Here is a 21,162-nt window from a genome sequence, read left to right as displayed (position 1 = left end):
TTATCTTGTTATTTTTGTCGTCAGGCTTCGGCTCAATCTCACCAAAAATAAAACTGAAAATTTTCACTTATTTTTGTTGTTGGCAATGTAAGTACCTCTTCCTTCTGGAACTCAAAGATGTAACACATTGCCACAATTAAGAAACAATACCTTGCAAATGAAATAGGAACCCAATTTCTGCATGGCTCATGCTCTTTATACAAGAATCCTGTGGTAACAATGTCGTTGAAAAGCTAGGGGATCCTTTGTAACTTTTATATACAGATATCTAAATTCTAATTTTGGGCATACAGAGACAAACTTTGAAAGAAATATTTGGAATTCGTGTTAATTTACACCAAGTTACAATGCCCATGACCATAGTATACTTACTAATATATAACTTGTATATATCCGAAACTGATGACCATTTGAAATAACCCTAGATCTAGAACAGCCAATGCTTCTTTCTGGGATTTCTTGTCGGAACATCTGTACACATATTTGTAAAAGAATCAGAGGATTATATCTCTAAACGGCACCAAGACCAAAGCGTCAAGAAGAAAGGAAAAAATGTTGCAAATGAGGAGGACAAGTAAATAATGGTTTAGTTCACCACCTGCACTTGCATACAATGAGTTATAATGCACTTCACTCCAAAAGCTCAGCCAAACCTCTGAAACAAAAACAAGAGGGACCTCATTGAGTTTATCATGCAAAGCTTCAACAGAAACTGACATCAAGTTCTGCATCAGGTCCAATCCAAATGTGTAGTTCCATGCAAAAATTGACATTATTACCATCGAACGTGTTGAAAAGCCCAACTTGCCTGTTACGCATTTTCTTTCAAGTTTCAAAAAGCAAACTATAATTAAATTTAGATAAGATAAAGTAAGCAAATGAGATAAACCTCGGGTAGGATTCCTGTCTTTAGGAAGGATCTCAATATAGCAAGCGTCTCGAAAAGAGGTGATTACACAAATTTTGGCTCCAAACTACAGAAGAATCTGTAACTGTTAGAAAGCAACCACTGTAGGACTCAGCAATATAAATAAAGTGGGAAAGAAAAGAAAACATAGGAATAAACAGAGAAACCAAAAGATTTAACAGATACAAAGAAACAATGTTTTTTTAGTTATTTACTTCAATCTCACAAAAACTGCATTTTACCACTATCAAATCACAACCACATACGAAAGAGAAGCTTCTAATTACAATTTATCGACTCAGGTCATGATTCTGCAGATGGTACTATATTTAACTCTAGAAAATGGAAAAGGAAGAAGTTCTTTGCAAACCTATACATGAAATCTCACAAGACAAGGTGCAAGAGCAGAACAGATCATAAGTGAGGTTCAAGAGACCAAGTTTTCCATGTAAGTGGTGTTTAATTGTTTCCCATCTATTACTTCTTCTTTTTATCGAATTTCCCATCTATTACTTGATTCTTATGATTTGTAATATGATTCATTTCTCATCTATAAGGGGACACCGATGTGGCTACATCATACATAAGATGAACTACTAAACCTTGACATGATAATGGTGAGGCAAAGAAGAAAGCAAGTATTTTCACTTAGTGACCTCAAAAGCACCAGATGTAAAAGGAGAGGATTTGAACTTACTCGATCTGCAGCTGCCTGAAGGGTAAGATGATCTCCCCACTCCCCGGCTCTAGTTCCATTTAGTATTTTGTAAAAAATTGAATTAACTTTTAGTAACAGTTAGATACATGACAACATATCTTAAATTTTGTAGTAAAAAATCAATAGGCATGAAAGCAGAAATCTAACTTCTTCATCTTCTTCAGGTAGTGTCTGTACTTCATAGGGACATAAGCTTCATAGAGTTTTCTGTGATGCTTTAGCTGAAACATAAAACATTTTTATATAAATAATAAGAAATACTTAATATAAAGAAAATATGAAACCAGAATTAAGCTCCACAGATTTCATATACAGTGAGGTAATAAGATTTGCATATCCAATACCACTGATAGATGAAAATAACTGCTAAAGAATACAATCTTCTAATCCATCAAGCCTACAATAACTAAACTGATGTAAAGAAGTTCCTATCAGGAGAGGAGAGGGGAGGGGGGGAGGGGGGGGGGTGGGGGGGTGTGTGGTGGTGGTGGTGTGGGGTAGGGTAACTAAAATAAGGAAAATGAATGCATTGGAGGAGTTTCGTCAGCCATACCTGCTTTACCACCTGTTTTCGTACATGCTTGTGGTAATCTGGATTACGAAACAACTGATCTGCTAATGCTCGAAACTGCAGCGTGTTAAACAAATATTTTATCAATCATAACGCAGCAACCCCTTGACTCCTCAAAAAAAAACACGTAAAGAAAAAAAGGAAGGTATGAGGCAAACTTAAGTTTACGTCGACTTAACCCAAGTAAACAAATAAAATGAAATGATAACAACATACATGTGGTACGCGTTCGCATTTCAATCTATATAGTGAAAGAAGAATGTAATGAAAATAATTTAAAAAAACAATAGGCTGATAAATCATTCATTGTAGCCAAACCTGGCAATTTCCATCACCCTCAATTTGCAGTTCAGATAAATCATATGTAGCCAACCTGAATCAATCAAAACGAAAATATTACAACCACGATGATTCTTCCTGCTATCATTTCATCCATTTACGAACCCAAGTACACAGCATACGTTTTGGTGACAACTACAATTTCGCGTCTTACATGATATGGGCAGACTAGAATGTAATTTTTTCTATTTGATTTATGATTGTATTTGTTCTATCAGATGGATCTTGCTTTTTTTTTTTTTTTTTTTTTCTGTTAATGAATAACTTATCCACCCTGAGATATAATTTGAATCGACGATTCATGAGTCTTCCGATTACCATCTCTCATTAGTTTACTGACATATAGCAACTAGGATACCAGAATATTATTGTATGAGTAATTCATGAAAGAAATCCTTTCTTTTTTCTTAAAGTTAGTTTTGAAAAAATAAAAGTTGCAATATAAGCCATGATCAAATTACACTTTCAAATCCAAGCCCTACTATAAGCCCTGAATAAAGGAAAGCTCAGGAAAGTTGAAAAGTAGCAAGGTTGCAACAAAACAATCAAGAAGAAAGCGTGTAGAGAGCTCATTTCACAAAGTACAACCTTTCTAACAGCCGCTCATGGTCTTGGGTAGCATCATTCACGTCAGGTATTATCTCCCCATTAACACGAGGAGTGTGCTGCAAACACAGTGAACCACGCATAAATCCAGTCAATACCCAGAAGCTACCCAATTTTCAGTCAAGCGAACAACAAGGTTATCCCATCGAATTATGCAGTATTCAAGGCAGTAGGTGGAAAGAATATAATTTTATTTTAAGATAAAGGAGTAAGTAACGCATCTGGTAAAACGGAGCAAGAATCAATGAAGTGATATCTTAATGTAGTAAGCAAAATGTCTCCTCATTTCCAACACAACTACCAATCAATTGTGTATGAGGGGTAGGTGGTTCTCAAAAGCCAAGCATCTATGGTACAATAAGATTTCATATCCCATACTACAAGCACTACACCAGCACAAACTTATGTCTAAAGGCATATATAGGCAAAACCTCCAGCTCCCCTTCCTCTAGTAGGTAGATGACTGAGTGAAGTAAGAAAAATAAAATAAAAAGATGTGAAACTTCAAGATCAACCCAATGATCTTGGAATGTGAAAGGGCGTGTAGTAGTTAACACATCACTATTTTGTAGATGCACCATTTTCTTGCGTAAAAACATACTTATGGCCATTCACTGAAATTTTCTTATTGCTTTAGATAACTTAGATGTGTTATGGTGACCCAAGGCCAGCTAGTAGTAATGACACTTCAGTTTCAAACTTCGAGAAATACTCTGCAACAAACCAATCACCTCAGCAGATTTTTGGACTAGCTTATTCTTTGCTTCCTCAAAATCACACATTAGCTGTTTCCGCTCATAACAACCAATAGAGAAAAATCAATCATGGGCTTATTTTTTAGATACAACAAATAAATACATATGTTCACACCAGACAAACATCTGCACCTATATATACATACATACAAGGTGCATTAAGGCGGAAGAATTTTACAATCGTTTAGTCAGGGAAGACGAAACATAGTAGATATAATGACTAGTGAGGAACATACCGGAATGGAATCTAAGTGGGAGAGCCTTTTCCCCAACCTGTGATCAATTTTGAGCTTTTCGTCTTCTGCCAACATAGTTGCAATTGCTTGGTCATCCTCTGCGTCATGGGAGCTGCTATTTAAACTCGAGCTTGAACTCGCACTTGCATTGCTGTAGCTTCCGTTCATACTATATCAAGTAAATGGATAGCAAACTCACCCCTGTAGAACATGCCAAACTATTATAGTTAAATGAACTAACTCATTAGAATAATCCAAAAATGATCCCTTCTTCTAAACAGTATACCCGTATGAGAGGTTGATCCTAACTCGAGCTAGGACCCACAAAAATTTCAGAATAATGTAGGGTTAAATGAGATGTCATTTTTCTCCCTTCACTTATCTTCTGTTTGGTTGCGGAGAAAACATAGGAAAAGGAATGAAACGAAAAGTCTGCATCTTGATTTTCCTTTCATCAAATCCTTGAAAGGACAAAGCTTACTGGAATTGAATTAGTCAACAAATTCAGATATTTCTCTGTACTAATACAAAACACAGTGATTGATGACATAATCTGATTATCTATCTCAATTCACCTTCTCAGCAGCCAAACGGCACATAAAGTAAGAAGGAAAGCAATTTAATAGCAGCAACACTAATGAACTAAATTTAAAAAAGGAATATAAGTAATTGAAAAGTACAAATTTTTATTGAAATAAACAATAACCGAGATGCTTAATGGTAAAGAGAATAAGAACCTGCAGCTAAGCTCAGTTGCGGAGAAAATACTCTATCTCTCTTGTGTTCAATCTTGTACCTCTCAGCTGAGGATCAAATGACTTTGTTCAGCTGAACTGCAATCCACAGAAGCAAATCAACAAACAGGGAAGATCCAAAATCTTAGCTTTCTCTTGTCCTCCTTTCTCAGCAACCAAACAGCAGATTGGATGAACTCTAAGATATGCAACTGAATATAATAAGGCTCAAAGGAAAATAATATATATATAATAAGAAAATGAAAAATTACCTAGGTCTAGGTGTGTAATGTGGAGAAAAGAGCAAACGAGATCACAGCTGGACAGCCAGGAAGGAAAGATATCGTTTTTGGGGAAGTATCAAATTTTACTCTTCAATTTTTGACTGGGCTCATCCAAAATTTATTAGAAACGCGGAACTGTGCAACTTTGACAAGTTGATACTCCAAGGAAAAGAAGGGTCAGAGAAAAAAAGAATAATAATAACTAAAAGACCGGGAAGGAAAGAGTGGGGTGGGATTCTTTGATAAAACGCCATTCTCCCTTTTCCGACTAGAAACCAACACGAAAACAAGTACAACATCGGACGGCTTCTATAAACCGTGTGAACCATTACTTGGAATGTCTTTTTCAAATAAATAAAAATGGGTTAATTTCAATTTAGTTTCCTAAATTCTCATGCATGTTTGTCCCTGCATTCTCAATTTTAACAATCATGTACCTTAATATTTTTAAGTTTATGCAATCAAGTTCCGGCCATCAAAATTTCCGTTCATTGCCTAAGTGACAAGACTAGCTCTCACTTATTCGCTTCTTTCGATGTCAATTAAAGGGTATTTTCAAATAATTGGTGTCTTCCCGCCCTAACTTGGAGAAAATGTGTCATAGTTTTTTAACAAAAGTACTTGCGGAAGACACTAATTGCCCGAAAATACCCTTCAATTGATATCGAAACGACACATAAGATAGGACTCAACCCAAATTTCACTTTGGAATCCGAGCCGAACCTTGTGCGTGTCCGACACTTGGCAGGTGCCTAGCACACTTGACCAACAAAAACTTTTAAATTATTAAAATATTCCTGGAGAAAAATTATCTTTTATTTGAATAAATTAATAATTAAATCTTAATTTATGATCGGATTATTACACATATGCCTTAAGAGTACATAATTGTTACATTTGAGTGTGTAATGACAAATATGCCTTAAGAGTGAGAGTTTGAAATTAACCCAAAAACATTTATATAGATTACTTGTAACGACAAATATGCATTAATTGAGGCTTTGCCAACCAAAGTTTGTCAAATATCAATCTAAAAAAAGTCTTTAAGTATAATTATGCCCTTTTTTTCAATCAAATTAGTTTAATAACATAATTAAAATCTAAGGTTTGATTTTTTAAAACATGTACTATACCGTATTTTTTAGAAATAAAATATAAATATAAATATTTTTACTTATATAATACAAGTATTATACGCGAATTTCTAACTAGGTTCTCAATAAGTCCCCTGTGTGTGTGTGTGTTTTTTTTTTTTTGGACTGTCGACTAAGATAAAATAGTACTCATGTAATTAATTAAGAAGTTCTAGGAGTCAACAACCAAGATTGCAAGTTCACACCTATCGAATTCTTGTTCCAAATGACCAACTTGCCGACTTGTAAGTTGTATTAGCATACGACACTCAAAACAATAAACTAATTTTAGTTAGTTTATCTATTTGAAAAGGATATGAACCAGGCGTAGGTGAGCTGGTACAGGTCAGTACATTTATAAATTATATAAACCAATTCTTAATCAATTCTTTATGTTTGGAATAAGTCACATATCTTTAGGTTTTCTGTGTAGATTTCTTCTCTCTTTTTGTGAGGATTTTTCACTTCTTCTTTGTGAGAATTTTATTTGTATTGTTATGTTTGGGTTTTTTTTCAAGCTTTATCTTTTTTAAATTATTTTGAGTTTGCAATCTTAGTTGGGATACCTATGCTAGAATTTTTTCGATCTTGCGTGATCGTTAAAGGAGGCGCACTAAATTGTCTTAATTTTGATGTCAAACTGCTCCATTATTGTAATGGCCATTTGTGACTAGTTTGTATTAGCCATTTGTGGCTAGTGGCTTTTTTGACTGAATTATGAATGCAATTTTAGAATTTCTCAAGAAAAAAAAATCAATGTGTTACGAAGGAATTCCACTACTGAGTATTGATTTATACTCTCTCTTTACATATTAAATTACATAATTAACAAGATACAATAAGCTATAAATCATAATCATGAACACCATTAGAGGAAAACCCTAGTGTTAATATCTTAAGTTGATCATCAATGAAGGCAGAGAGATTAGCCACAGCTCTCAAATTAGCCTCATCTCCCATGGTCCTTTCATTTAGCTTCCTCAACCTGTTGCTCATCTCAGCATCCTCCGCCACCTTTTTCAATCCTTCCTCCACATCCTTTTGCCCAAACCCAATTAATTTCACCCCAATTCTCCAAACTTTGACAATGTAGGCACAATTTACAAATTGGTCCCCAGCCACTGGATAGCACAAAAGGGGTTTTTGGCACTGGATGGCCTCCATTGTTGAGTTCCAGCCACAATGTGCGAGATAAAACCCTACAGCTTTGTGTTGCAAGACCTCCAATTGTGGGGCCCATGAAACAACTTTGCCTTGCCTTGACACTCTCTCTAAGTACCCATTTGGTAGCCCTCCAAGCCATGAAGACCCAAGCACCCAAAGGAATGGCTTCCCCAAAGCTTCAAGTGCCAATGCCAAGCTTCTCACCTTAGCCTCTCCAATGGGGCTTACCCAACTTCCAAAAGATATGTAAATTACACTGTTAGGGTTTTGCTTGTCTAGCCAAGTTAAGCAGCTTGTGTCTTCTTCCCAAAAGCTAGGGTTCTTGATTGTTGTGTGCTTGCTCAGAGGACCAATTGGGAAAACCAGTGGTTGTTGGGCTTGAGTGTTCATCTTGACCAATTGATGATGATCAAGTTGTTGTTCACCATTGGTGCAATATTCATTTGGAAAAGAATTTACAAGGAGCCATGGAAGAGTTTTTGATCGATCCAAGGTTCTTTTCCAAAATTTGAATCTTGCTTTTCTTGAAGCTGGGGTGCCAATCAACCAGGGAAGATCTTCACTAGAGAGCATAGGTTGATTAGGTAAGCATACACCACCGAGTTGCTTTGGAAATCCTGCAAATATAGTAATATCACATAAGTCTGTTATCATATTTACTGAACACATTATTTTATGGTCCGACTCATATAGATAAATTATGGATGTGATTAATAATGGCATAAGTGAATCTGACTTCTAATCTAATCATACTAATTAACAATTCACATATGTGATTCTGTTAATTAAAGTCATGATTTTGTTAGCCTTTATACTAATCAAGTTTAATTAACAATAACAAAGTTAATTAGCTTACTTTAATGTATGGCACGTGCCTGGTTACTTAAAACTACAATAATGTCATGCCCAACTAAGTAATGAAGTTTTCATGCCTGGATCAGTAATGCATTCAAGTCCCATCCCCATCTCATGTGAACTTCCATTGACAAATTGACATTTTTTTTGTTCACCGCAGTCAACCAAACTACAATACTAGAACTCATGAGACATTTTCTGCTATAAAAAATATGATCTAGTGGAAATTTTATATACTAAACTCACAATATATAAAATATTAAGTCTATTAACAAAAATTTTGTCAATAATTTACAGCTTTAATTACAACATTATGGGAAGACTAGGTATCATTTTGGTCCTCAACATCACTTGTCCAAACTTGCTTACTTCAATATATTATAAATAATATATATATATATATATATTTATATGGCATGTGTATGTTTATGTGGCACAAATAAAAATATTATTTTTCTTAGAAAAATGCGAAACTTGAAGACATTGATCAAAGACATCAAAGGGGGATGTAGATGTGGGTTATGAGAGTTAGTCAGAGCAGTGTGCCAGTCCCATTACACCCAAATCCGAATCCCTTTTTTGTAAATTAGAATTATTTAAACTATAGTTTGTATCGAAAGAAAAAGAAAAACACCAAAAATGAGAAAGTAAAAAGGCAAACGATCACTCAAGATGATATCATGCACACTAATATTAATATATCAGCAAAAACTAACCTGTATCAGAAATGAGACCTGTCCTGACCATGTCTGGTATGGCAGTGATCAAGCGATATGTGGCAAGCATCGCAGGCCAAAACCCAGCAGAAGGTACACCACAGCGATTGGCTACATCTATGGCCCACGAAGCCAACAAATCAGCAACTATACAAACCACTTGATCACCATCCTGATGATGATCAAGTTGATGAACAAGGCTCTCCAGATGGCCTGGCATGGTGTTCTCCATGGCCTTCTCAATGGCAAAGAAGTCCCTTGGGGCGTCCTTGTCCAGTCCATCTGGGATTGGCATGCACAAAATCTTGTCGTTTTGTTCAACCTTTGGGACAATCTGGTTGTGAATGTGGTCTGGTGTGACCAGCACTGACTTGAAGCCATGGCTGAGGAAGGCTGAGGCTAATTTAAGCATGGGAGTGACATGTCCTTGTGCTGGATAGGGAACCAAGATGATGATGGAATTGGACCTCTTTATGCACTTCATGTTTCCCATCTCTCTCTCTGTCTCTCTCTTAAGCTTAAATGTTATTGAAGTGATGATCTCAGAGTCTAAACCAAGGCAATATTTATAGAGAGGGGAGATAGGGGAGGATGAGTCAACTAGGCATGTGCTTCATGATGTGTACAGTTATAATTTATAAGCCTACCTCATGTTCACTCCTTTTGGAACAAAGAAAATTAGTACAGTTTAATATAATAGACCTTTCTCTCCTTTGAATTTAGTTTTCAAAATAATGTTTAATTAAGTTTTTTTTTTTTTTTTTTCTGGTTGTTTCCAGTTTAAAAAATGTACACTTTAGTAGGATCGAAGTCATGCTTTCACTAAAATAAATTATGCATATTGATCACTAGCTACTTCCTACAAGTTTAATTAATAGGAACAAACATATATTTGACAAGAAAGCTAAAATAATAACTTATAAGAAGCCTAAGTTCAAAACTTCAAATTAACATTGAAATGTAACTTATTTATTATTAAAAGAAGATATAATGAGTTGTCTTTCTATAAACTTTAGCGGCATTTGGTTCATGGGAAATGGGACTTGGAATGATTTCTCATGTTTGGTAAGTCCAAGCAGGGGATTAATGGTTGCCTGGCACATGGGAAAAAAGGGGAGAAAATGGAACCCTCCACCCCCTTTGGACTTCATTTTACCGGAAAACTAAGGGCATCATTAAATATATCTTTTTCATGACCATTTTGTCCTTATTTAAAATGTAGAATTATAGGATAGCATTAAATGTAATTTTTTTTTTTAGTTCATATATCTTTTCTTTTTATCAATATTTAGTTCGTATTTCTAACATAAATATAAATAAAAAATTAAACAAAGTTTGTTTTACATTCTTGCACAAATCAAACATGGGAAATGAAATAAAGTGGTATTTTTCTGGTTATTTTTCCAACATTACCAACATGGAAAATGATTTTTCCTTTTCCCTTGGGAAATGACATGGGAAATGATTTCCTATGAAATTCTATCCATGAACCAAACGGGGCCTAAATATATTGGAAAGTCAAGAAACTCGTTCAAATGTAAAAACAAATTGTGGTTTTTTTTTCTTCTAATTACAAAGTGTCTAATTGCAATTATTAAAAAAATCAAGTCTTCTTTCAATATATAAAATCCTAATGAAATACCAATTTGCAGTTAAGTCTTCTTTGTTCATCTTTTGTATTGCTCTATCATTCCTACTTTTAGTTAGGTGGATGTGAACTCCTCTTAAGCATGCATTCATTGTCCAATGGAGCTCAAGTTAGGCTTAGGACCACCCACAACACTACCATATATATTTTGATCTTGTCATGGTAGTGTTTTTCAACACGTGCGTAAATTTCGATGCACACCACACCCTTTTAGGTTTTAACTACTTCATCCATCAATGATATGCTGCTTTCACCTTTTTCCTTTTGTCTTGTGTGGGATTTACGGATAATGTTAAATGTTTATAGTGATCATAGATTTAGGGATAAAATGATATTCATACCAGGTAATTTTGTTCCTTTAAAAAAACCTTTTGAAAATAAGCGATAGTATTATTGATAAACAAATAAAAGTATAAAGTAATTATATATGCGTCGAATATGGATAAATTTCTCTAATAATCAAATACAACAGCATGTTGAATTGATTCAGAAAGAATCACGAACAATCCAAATAATAACTAAAAAAAAATTCTTTAAAAACCATTGATTTTGGAAAATCTTTTGACCACTTTTTGTACTCAAAACTGGAAGCTGCGGCAAACAAGCTTGCCGACTTGAGTGGTGGAAAGCGAAGTGTAAAACGCATGAAACTCAAGCAAAACGCCAATTTTAGTGCGCCACATATAACTCCTTCTCCATGTGGAACACCAGCGTGCTTCTTAATGAAAGCATAACGTAATTTCTGTTAAGGAGAAGGCTCTAAGCCTCCACCCACCAAACTACATACAACGAGTAATAAAAGAGTAAGCACGAAACGAATTGTAATTTAGATGTCACGATAGCAAATTATAATTAGATTGATTTAATTGATACGTCTATGAATGTGTGTTGATTTAAATCTAAATCCACTTTAAATTTTATGATATATCATTTAGGAATTAAATTTGATGTTCTTAGAGCATCTCCAGGAGAGTCTCCAAATTTTAGCCGAATTCTAGCTAAAATAGCTAGAAAGCTATTATAGCAAACCACTTAAAAGGTGTTTCCTACAACAATGTTCTCTATTTTGGCTAATTTAAAATATTTTATTATTATTTTCTCTTTCTCTTTCCTCCTCTTTCTCTTGCAAATCCAATATATTTATTAAAAAAAGTATAACCCAACCTCACTAACCTCCCAAATGTCTCTATCTCTCTCCCCCTTTTTCTCTCTCCTCCTAGCCAAATTCTCTCTCCTCCTCTCTACATGTAGAGTAGGGGTGGGCACGGTTCAGATTGGACCGATTTTTGCCTCAAATTAGAACCGATTTGATACTATTCATCCGGTTTGGTTCGGTTCGATTCGATTTTAATAAAAAATTCAAAAACGATCAGGTTCGGGTTGAACCGATTTCGGTTCCAGTTCGGTTTTGAATCGGATTATAAAAATTATTTTTTAATCCAATTCTCAATTGAAATATTATTTTTTTACTTGAAAATTAACAAATTATTCAATTTCATGTAAAAATAAATATTAAAGTTAGAAAAAAGATATATTTTGAAATTGAACTTTGATAAATATTTTTTTTTTGGGTGAAATTAAAAATATAGTATTAAATATAAATATATATTAAAATTATATATATTTTTAATTTGACCGGTTCGGTTCGGCCCGGTCCAATTTTTGAAGACATGGAACCAAATCCAAAATCGGTCCAAACTGGTCCGGTTCAATTTTTGACCGGTTGTTGACTTTTTAGTCAACTCGGTTTTTTTCCAGTGCAGTTCGGCTTAGATTTCCAATTCGCCGGTTTGAGTGCCCACCTCTAATGTAGAGAGCTAAAAGTTGGTTCTCCAAAATAGAGAGCCAAGTGGGAAATCTATTGGAGGAGAATTTTCCTTCTTTTTAGCCAAAGTAACTATGGATGAGAGGATAAAGAGTCTGTTAGAAATGCTCTTAATATTAGGCTTACTTGATGCACACTTTTCTCGTTTCCAGGGAAGAAGACCTTTTGGAAGGGAAAGAGACATAAAGTAGGAGGCATTAAACTTGGGGCAAAATGCCAATATTACCATGCGGTCCATCCGCCATACTATTACATTTAAGATGTCTTTTTTGTCTCCACCACAAAGAAGATGAAAAATAAACGTGTTTATCATGAAAGGCATGGCAACGTACGTAATGTTGGCAAAGAAGTTGTAGCTGGCTGTGGGTTGTACCTCAAACCCTACCCACCCACCAAGAAGAATAGCACGAGAAGTCTCTTGCATAAAAGTGTATCTGGGGATACAATTGGCATGTGAGTTGTAAACCTCAACCTTAATTAGTTCAAATCAAATTAATTATTAATTTGCTAATAGGATTGTATTTTTGGCAACCAAGGCAAAAGGCAAAGAGAAAAGTGCATCTTTTCCTGCAACTTACAGTTAGAACCTCAGAGATAGGTCCTTTTATCATCCCCCTTTTCTTAAAAAAAAATTCATAAGCCAAATTTTATTTGAAGAAGATGATGTTGGTTTGCTCACATCAGTTAATCATGATAGTGTATCGTCATATCTTGTAGTTTAGAGTAATTTAAAGTATTTTAAACATCGCTTATATAAAAAAGAAGTTTATTTGAAGTGTTCAAAAGCTTCACAATTTCGGTTCAAGCCAATAACCAAAACAGCCTAGGAAACTTGTTGCTGTTTTAATCTTGTCGAAGGCAAAGATCTCTTAAGCACTATGAAAGTAAAACCCACAACAGCAATTGTCGTCACATTTCTTGTATATGTACAAAAACTATTCTTAACTACTCAAAATTACAGCAAAATAAATTTACGGTGCAAGAAATCGGACACACTACCATAGCCGTTCGACATAGAATCGTTTTATAGTGAGGGTCGCCTTTACGTGAGTCTTACCCAAATGCGATATGTAAGACTCTCACTATAGAATCCTTGGACCCACGTAATTGATATCTACCCACAATACCACTGGGCAGGACTCTGGGCCATGAAATTTGGTACAGCCGAAGAGAGGCCTTAAGAGTTGCATGTGAGGCCCAAGCTCTTGTCTTATTTGCAGCAGGCCCAATTATCTACATGGTTCAAGAATTGCGACACATGTCGTATTTTGAGGAAGCCCGTCATCTTATTATTCTAACACAAAATAATCCAATCGACCAAACGACAGAAAGCAATCGTTTGTTTTAAGGTGGGCACAGAAACAGAAAGAATTGGATAAGAAGAAGACCAACCGACAAGCAAAGCAGATCAACTACTAACTTTAATCTTACAGCAACCATTGCGTCTTAAGTGAAAATAGGTTTACAATAAATAATATTTCTATTTCAATTCAATTGATTCCTTGATGGCCTTGAGTTCTTGACCTATTTGCCTTCCTATTCTTCATTTCTTAACGTTGAATGGAAACGCTAGAAGGTCGTTCCATCTCTGTATTGAAAAGGAAAGAATTTAATTATGCGATAATACCTGCCCCACTCTCGCCTGTGAGGACGAATATTGATGAGTTTTCAGCATGTGAATATTAATACAAGTCCATTTGGGTATCTATCTAGCCTTGTTCTTAAGTAACAGGTGATAGTAACAGGTGATTACCGGTGTCTTGTTGCTCGAGAGGAGGGATCGGTTCAGGGATATTTATGTGTCTTGCTCATTATCCTTCTCAACACTTGATATATGTCCATAAATGATTATATAAATCAAAGTAAAAAATTAACAATAATTATGCCAATGAACAAATGTTAAGTATAAAAAAAAATGGTGTCTTGAGTTAAAGTGATGAGCAAGAATATTTCCTACCCAAAAATAACTGTATTATCTCATTATTTGTCAGCAATAATGACAGATTTTGACAGAAGACTTTTAAAATGAAAAAAATTAATTGAATGACTAAAATGATACTCAGACAAAAATTCATGGACAATTTCAATTGAAAACCAATAAAACAGATAAGGAAATTTTTATTTTTTGGGGTCTGATTTTTTATATGAGTCACGTAAGGTTGAAATATTGAACCAAAATTACGTGTCAAGATCTTGTAGTATAAGAATTAACAAACAAGACACGCCACCATTTCGACTTGATTAAAGATCATCACCATTAATTATGTAAAATAAATTAGAGATATGCCTTTTTGCAGCCTTGGTCGTATTTAATTAGTATAAATGTGGATTTGCCTTGTGTTAATCGGCTTTGATATTCTGCCCCACGCGGTTTAGCCGCCCGCGTATGAGCCACCACCACCTTCTAAGAAACAACCACTCCATCAATTCTTCGCCATTCTCATCTGCGTCTGCTTCTCCTCTCTACTATAAATATCATCATCTCTCATCTCTAAACCAGTAACTCAAAACCTTCCAAGTATTTCTCATTCTAAACCCCAACCCAACATCTCATATTCTTTTGAATTTCACAGCCTTTCTTCAAAGATGAGTTCAACAAATTCCACAGGTACTGAATTTCTGCACTTCAATTACTAGTTTTTAGCAACTTGGTACACAAAACACTTTGAAAATTCATTTGTTTGGTCTTTGTTGTTGCTGGGTTGCTTAAAGTTCTGAACTTTTGTTCAACAATATAGAAAAAAGATGTCTTTGAATATGGTTATTGACAATTGTTTGATGAATTTCATGTAGCAGCAGCATACCCTGCCCAAGCTCCCAACTCTGCCCAGCAATATCAGGTGCAAGCTCCACCTCCTGCAGGCTACCCAACAAGAGATGTGCCCCAGAACTCTGTTCCTGTAGAAACCAAGTCAAAGGGTGATGGCTTCTGGAAAGGCTGCTGTGCTGCCTTGTGTTGCTGTTGTGTGTTGGATGCTTGCTTTTGATTGAAACAAGTCCACCCAATAATCTCAGTATCTCTGATCATCGTCTTTTATATTTATAGAATTCATAGTTGATTTTTAGTTTTTTGTGTGATACTGAAGAAGAGACCATGTAGATTGGATACAGTTCCGGATTGTCCAACTCTCATCATCTTTGTATAATAATTGTTATTCATTTCAGATATCTGGCTGCTACTTTTTTTTTTTCTGTTTTTTTTTGGTTCTTCTTCTTTGTAGTGGTGGTGGATTAGTTTCTTTGTATATGGTCAGATTTAATCCCTTAATAATACAGAATCGTGCTCTTTTTCTGTTTTAGTTTAAAGCCTTTTGTCAATGTTCAAACATTAGGTGAGAGTTGTTGGTGATCAATTGGATATGAAGATCATACGAGTAAACATAAAGCAATCAAACCAGAGTGTTTGACAAACTTGTCATTTATATTTTTGAAACTCATGCTTTGAGCATGAGGTATATCTGGTCCCATTGCCCACTCTCTTTCATATGCTTTGTACAAATTCCGTTTAAATAAAATTATTAATATTGTTGACGTCAAAAATTAGGTGAACGAGATAAGGTCACGAAATACACAAATAAATCCTATAAATATATCGTGGTGCACCCAAATGGATACGTCTACGTTGAGTTGTATGATTGTTTTCACTATAATTGTTGTGTGGTTATTTTCACTATAATAGACGATTGTCACTTTGTACGCATGCTTGAGAGCCTTTGAGAAAGTAAATTGAGAGTGCATGACAAACTAGGTTACAAACGAAGGGAGTGTGCCCTTAGATAAGCAAGGCTTGGCCCACCTCCACCCTCAACGGTCGACTGAATTATAGTTATATTTTTTGTTTGAATAAAATTGGTTATAGAAAAAATCTTGGTGCTACCCATTGCTTCCACTTGATATGAAAGATAAATCGTGGATCAACTAAGCCGGCTCAGAAACTTGTTTAAGAATAAATAAATAAATAAAGAGAAATTTCATTTAGATACCATTTAAATACATGGTAGATGGAGTAGAGAAAAATATTGTTGTCCAAAATTGCATTAAAAATGAAAGGAAAAACAAAGTAAATTTAGGTTTTAGCCACAAAAAAACTTTTACTTCTGAAAAAAATCAAAACTTTTTCAAAAAAGACAAAAATCTCTCAACTTTCAAACCAAAGACATGCAAATACAAAGGATTCCTTAGGAAATTCAAAAATAAAAAAGGGCAATTTTGTCCATTTTGGCTTCTTTTAAAAAATTTCTCTCTCTTTTGGCCTTTTCCAAAGTCTCCCAAAAAATAAATAGTCGACAGTTGACTCTTTCTCGAGTCATGTATATTGAAAGATGATCAGTCAATAATTTATTCAATTAATCCGTCAATCAATGCCTCTATTAACCCTAGTCTCTAGTCAATGAAAAGTTTTATCCAACCCCTTTTTAAAAGAAATAAAAAGTGTTAAACCACAAGACGTGGTGCAGTTGGCAAACTGCCACCTTCAGTTGGCGAACTACCTGCAACTTTCAGTTGGCCAGCTACCTGTCACCTTCAACTCTGCCCAGCAATATCATGTGCAAGCCCCTCCACCTCCTGCAGGCTACCCAACAAGAGATGAGCCTCAGAACTCTGTTCCTGTAGAAACCAAGTCAAAGGGTGATGGCTTCTGGAAGGGCTGCTGTGCTGCCTTGTGTTGCTGTTGTGTGTTGGATGCTTGCTTTTGATTGAAACAAGTCCACCCAATAATCTCAAAATCTCTGATCATCATCATTTATATTTTTACAATTCTTAGTTTTTAGTTTTTTGTGTTGCATAATAATTGTTATTCATTTCAGATATCTGGCTGCTACTGTTTTTTTTTTTTTTTGGTTCTTCTTCTTTCTAGTGTTGATGGTGGATTTGTTTCTTTGTAATATGGTCAGATTTAATCCCTTAATAATACACAATATTATCGTGCTCTTTTTCTGTTGTACTTGTCAATGTTCAAACATTAGGTGACGTCAAAAATGGGGTATATCTGGTGCCGTTGATAGTGTAAAGCAACCGAGCCAGCGTGTTTGACAAACTTGTCATTTATATTTTTGAAACTCATGCCTTAAGCATGAGGTATATCTGGTCCCCCATTGCCCACTCTCTTTAATATGCTTTGTACAAATTCCGTTTAAATAAAAAAATCAACATTGTGAGATAAGGCCACGAAACACACACATAAACACTACAGATATATCGTGGTTCACCCGAATTGATACGTTCACGTTGAGTTTTTTTTTTTTTTTTTTTTAAAAGAGGAAATCATTGATAACAATTAAGTGGGTACAATAATATCATCTTGTACAATTGGTTCCAGTAAGAGGGGAACCTCTTCAATTCAAGTTAGTATAGTATTACAATTAAGTGCATGCCTTACTAGAAAATAAGCTACTTGATTGCATTCCTTGAACTGAAAGAAATAATAACTAGAAGTAGACAGTTGTTATATTGCACATATGCTTGAGAGCCTTTGAGAAAGTAAGATGAGAATGCATAACAAATTAGGTTACAAATGAAGGGAGTGTTCCCTTAAATATGCAAGACTTGGGCCTTCTATTGTGAGCTTCATGTGCTGAGCAAACAAAATTAATAATAGAGCTTCATGTGAGCTTAGTGATGCCCAAATCATAGTAATAACAAATATCACATCCATAATAAATGAGGGGTTATAATAAGGGGATCCTTTATAGCCGTTCGATTCAGTATAAAATTATTATTGGACTACTAGATTAAACCCCCTCAACATAGCCCTTCATTATAGAAGCTCTCTTCATAACTATGGGTGGCCATGATTCTGTTCGGCCCACCTCCTCCCACAATAGTCTACTGAATTATAGTCATATTTTTTGTTTGCTCCCACTTGATATGAAAGATAAATCATGGATCAACTAAGTCGCCTCAAAAATTTGTATAAGAATAAAAAAGAGAAATTTCATTTAGATACCTGTTTTTTTATTAAGAATTTGGATACCATTTAAATACATGGTAGATGGGGTGCTGGTGTCCAAAATTGTGTTAAAAAATAGGAAGAAAAACAAATATTCGATTGTTGACTTTTTCTCAAGTCGAATATATTGAAATACAATAGAGAACCACATTATTCCAGAAACTTGTGATTTTTTTACAAGCGATAGTTATTACTGACAATAACAACACAAGGAACAAACTTTCACTCCTTAATCTCCCAAAAATAACATTTGTTCATGTCTCTCATGTTTGGGTTTTGAATAGTATTGATTATTTTCAGTGCTATCTTATTTACATTCTTATGGTGCTTATTATTCTAATAAAGTATCTATTCCTAAATAAATAAATAAAATTCTCCCCAAAATATGGAGTATCCAAAGATGATTAGTCAATACTTTATTCAACTAATCTATCAATCAATTCCTCTATTCTATCTAACCCTTAGTCCATTTTTCAAAGAAATAAAAGTTTTAGAGCTAAAAAGAAACCAAAGACTGGGTCTCTAGAACTTATGAGGTCACGTTTATTCACTCGAGTCAGTAACTTTTGACAAATGAATGAAACCTTACTATTTGAAAAAAAAAAAAAATACTCATTTTGGACCAAATAGTAACCATAAAAGGCCGAGAGCAATAGAATCCGCAACCCCCAGCTTTAAGCCTTCCCATATTCAAAACCAAATCCAGAAACTGAATGCCATATTTCCTTAGCCCATTACTTACATTTTGTCATCTTCATCGTAATTCCGTTTTATTTTCGCAATATTCTAAAATTTTAAAATTTATTTAGTATTTTAAATGTAATAATGAAAATAGCCAACAAATTTAGATCAATGCAAAATGGTATTGACTTGCAGACCAGTAGCTTTAGATTTGAACTCCTATAACATCTTAGTTTAGACAAACTCGTCATTAATTGTGTGTGTGAGAAACCTTTCTCTCTTTATAGTTTAGATTATCACTTGTATTTAAAAAAAATAATAATGAAAAAAATAATTTTACAATTTGTATGATTTAATTTTTTTTTACCAAAATTAATAACAAAATACACTGCATTTTTATTTTCCAAGTTTATTTTATATTTTTGGATGTGCTCCAATTAAGCAAGAGAAATAAAATAATAGTAAGCCAGCCCAGTCCAAGTCCTAAAAGCCCAACACAAAAACTCTCGTCAGCCCAGATCCACCTAAACCTAGGGTTTCGCTGAGCCGCCATAACTATATAATCGCTCATTTAGGGTTTTTCCACACCACATTTGGCCGAAACCAGAGAGTGAGGGAGAGGAGAGAAGAGAGAGGCACAATGGTTAAGTTTCTGAAGCCAAACAAGGCCATCATCATCCTCCAGGGCCGCTACGCCGGACGCAAGGCCGTGATCGTTCGCGCCTTCGACGACGGCACTCGCGATCGTCCCTATGGCCACTGTTTGGTTGCGGGGATAAAGAAGTATCCCAGCAAGGTTATCCGCAAGGACTCGGCGAAGAAGACTGCCAAGAAATCCAGGGTAAAGCCCTTCGTCAAGCTCGTGAACTACCAGCACCTCATGCCCACTCGCTACACCCTGGATGTGGATCTCAAGGACGTCGTTAACGTTGAAGCTTTTGCGACCAAGGACAAGAAGGTGACTGCATTGAAGGAGACTAAGAAGCGCTTCGAGGAGCGGTTCAAGACCGGGAAGAACAGGTGGTTCTTCACCAAGCTCAGGTTCTGAGGGAGCTCGAACGGCGTCGTGCTGGAAATGGGTCTGATTTTGTCTTCTGTTTTTTCAAGTTAATTTTGGATTGAAAATGGTTTAGGATCTGTGTGGATGAGACTTTTTATGGATTTATGCATTAATGCTTAGTTAAACAATTAGATTTGTTATTACTAAAATGTTAAATTTGGCATTTCTTGCTTTACTATGTTACTTGAGATTTTATATCCTCATTGCTTATCTGTGTTGCTTGATATGTTCATTTTCTGCAATTGGTATTTCGTGATTTGCTTCTGGATTACAATTTCGTTTTGGGGTTCGTATAGATTGGATTTCAGTCTATCTTGTGCAGCTAGATGTGCTGATTTTGTGCATAGATGGTGTGCTTTTTGCACCAGATCATTTGGATTTTGTATAGGAAATTGTCCTGTATACTTAAGTATCAGTTGAAGAGTCACTTGGTAATGCTAAACGCATTTGACCTGTATACGAATTATATATACCTGCCTACTCTAGTGAAAGTTATATGTTCCCATTTGGATTTTGTTACCTTAGTAATAAAACAAACCTAAACACCCAGGTGTTATGTCAAATGTTTGGTTCAAATTTATTCTAGATACCAAAGTTTTAGTTACTATTTACTACAACTTTCAAATAGTCAAGTGTTTTAATCTTAAGTATGCATCTTCTGAACTTTTTTGTTTGTTTGTAAATAAGTGCTTTTTAAATCTCGAATGATTATGAAGGGTTTAGCTTTTTAAATATGTCGTGTCATTAGAGTTTCCAGCTTAATGTGGTGGATTGAGTTATTTACTGAGTGTTGTTGGCCAATATAGTTGATTCCATAATCTGTTAAGGGCTTGTAGCATGAATATCTTGATGGGGGCGTTAGTGTTGCTGGTTTTTTGGCTAGTGTTTTTCGTCTCAGTTTGTCAAATTTTTATGAATGAAATGTACATGAAGCAACTCAGAGAGTTATACTGTAGGGTTAAGCTGATCTTGTCGAGTTA

The 21,162-nt window shown here is 35.0% G+C and overlaps 3 protein-coding genes and 1 long non-coding RNA gene across 9 annotated transcripts; 2 read left to right on the top strand and 2 right to left on the bottom strand.

Annotated features, from left to right (window-relative positions):
- Nucleotides 141-5,369, bottom strand: LOC18784248 (OTU domain-containing protein DDB_G0284757). 6 transcript variants are annotated; one of them, XM_020559098.1, is made up of 12 exons: nt 5,139-5,369; nt 4,870-5,065; nt 4,133-4,612; nt 3,124-3,200; nt 2,515-2,569; nt 2,179-2,253; nt 1,773-1,846; nt 1,605-1,653; nt 890-974; nt 780-808; nt 599-655; nt 141-471 (listed from the first exon to the last, which is right to left on the bottom strand). In XM_020559098.1, the coding sequence occupies exons 3-11, from the start codon at nt 4,298-4,300 to the stop codon at nt 644-646; spliced, it is 624 nt and encodes a 207-aa protein (XP_020414687.1). In that variant the 5' UTR covers nt 4,301-4,612; nt 4,870-5,065; nt 5,139-5,369; the 3' UTR covers nt 141-471; nt 599-643. The 6 variants fall into 6 exon arrangements, with proteins under 6 accessions (XP_020414687.1, XP_020414685.1, XP_020414683.1 ...); XM_020559096.1 differs by lacking the exon at nt 780-808 and having other exon boundaries at nt 4,133-4,333; nt 4,419-4,612; nt 5,139-5,362; XM_020559094.1 differs by lacking the exon at nt 780-808 and having other exon boundaries at nt 5,139-5,362.
- Nucleotides 7,042-9,871, bottom strand: LOC18781932 (UDP-glycosyltransferase 82A1). The gene is made up of 2 exons (XM_007217553.2): nt 9,019-9,871; nt 7,042-8,064 (listed from the first exon to the last, which is right to left on the bottom strand). The coding sequence occupies exons 1-2, from the start codon at nt 9,509-9,511 to the stop codon at nt 7,127-7,129; spliced, it is 1,431 nt and encodes a 476-aa protein (XP_007217615.1). The 5' UTR covers nt 9,512-9,871; the 3' UTR covers nt 7,042-7,126.
- Nucleotides 14,741-15,790, top strand: LOC18783223. Its single transcript, XR_002270630.1, has 2 exons — nt 14,741-15,099; nt 15,288-15,790. It is a non-coding gene; the product is annotated as an uncharacterized LOC18783223 (long non-coding RNA).
- On the top strand, nt 19,692-20,385 carry LOC18782083 (60S ribosomal protein L27). The gene has a single exon (XM_007215076.2). It carries the CDS (start codon nt 19,763-19,765, stop codon nt 20,168-20,170), a length of 408 nt encoding a protein of 135 aa, XP_007215138.1. The 5' UTR covers nt 19,692-19,762; the 3' UTR covers nt 20,171-20,385.

The sequence above is a fragment of the Prunus persica genome, chromosome G3 (assembly GCF_000346465.2).
Source record: "Prunus persica cultivar Lovell chromosome G3, Prunus_persica_NCBIv2, whole genome shotgun sequence".
NCBI classification, from domain to species: Eukaryota; Viridiplantae; Streptophyta; class Magnoliopsida; order Rosales; family Rosaceae; genus Prunus; species Prunus persica.
Note: the sequence above shows the minus strand (reverse complement) of the source record. Positions and strands in the feature narration are given on the sequence as shown.

Excerpts from the sequence above, each read along its gene's own strand:
- LOC18784248 (XM_020559094.1), bottom strand. The coding sequence starts at position 4,300 with ATGAACGGAAGCTACAGCAATGCAAGTGCGAGTTCAAGCTCGAGTTTA. Across the intron at positions 3,201-4,132 it reads CCCACTTAGATTCCATTCCG|CACACTCCTCGTGTTAATGG; the intron begins GTATGTTCCTCA and ends CTGTGTTTGCAG. Across the intron at positions 975-1,604 it reads TTCAGGCAGCTGCAGATCGA|TTTGGAGCCAAAATTTGTGT; the intron begins GTAAGTTCAAAT and ends ATTCTTCTGTAG.
- LOC18781932 (XM_007217553.2), bottom strand. The coding sequence starts at position 9,511 with ATGGGAAACATGAAGTGCATAAAGAGGTCCAATTCCATCATCATCTTG. Across the intron at positions 8,065-9,018 it reads AGGTCTCATTTCTGATACAG|GATTTCCAAAGCAACTCGGT; the intron begins GTTAGTTTTTGC and ends CTATATTTGCAG.
- LOC18782083 (XM_007215076.2), top strand. The coding sequence starts at position 19,763 with ATGGTTAAGTTTCTGAAGCCAAACAAGGCCATCATCATCCTCCAGGGC.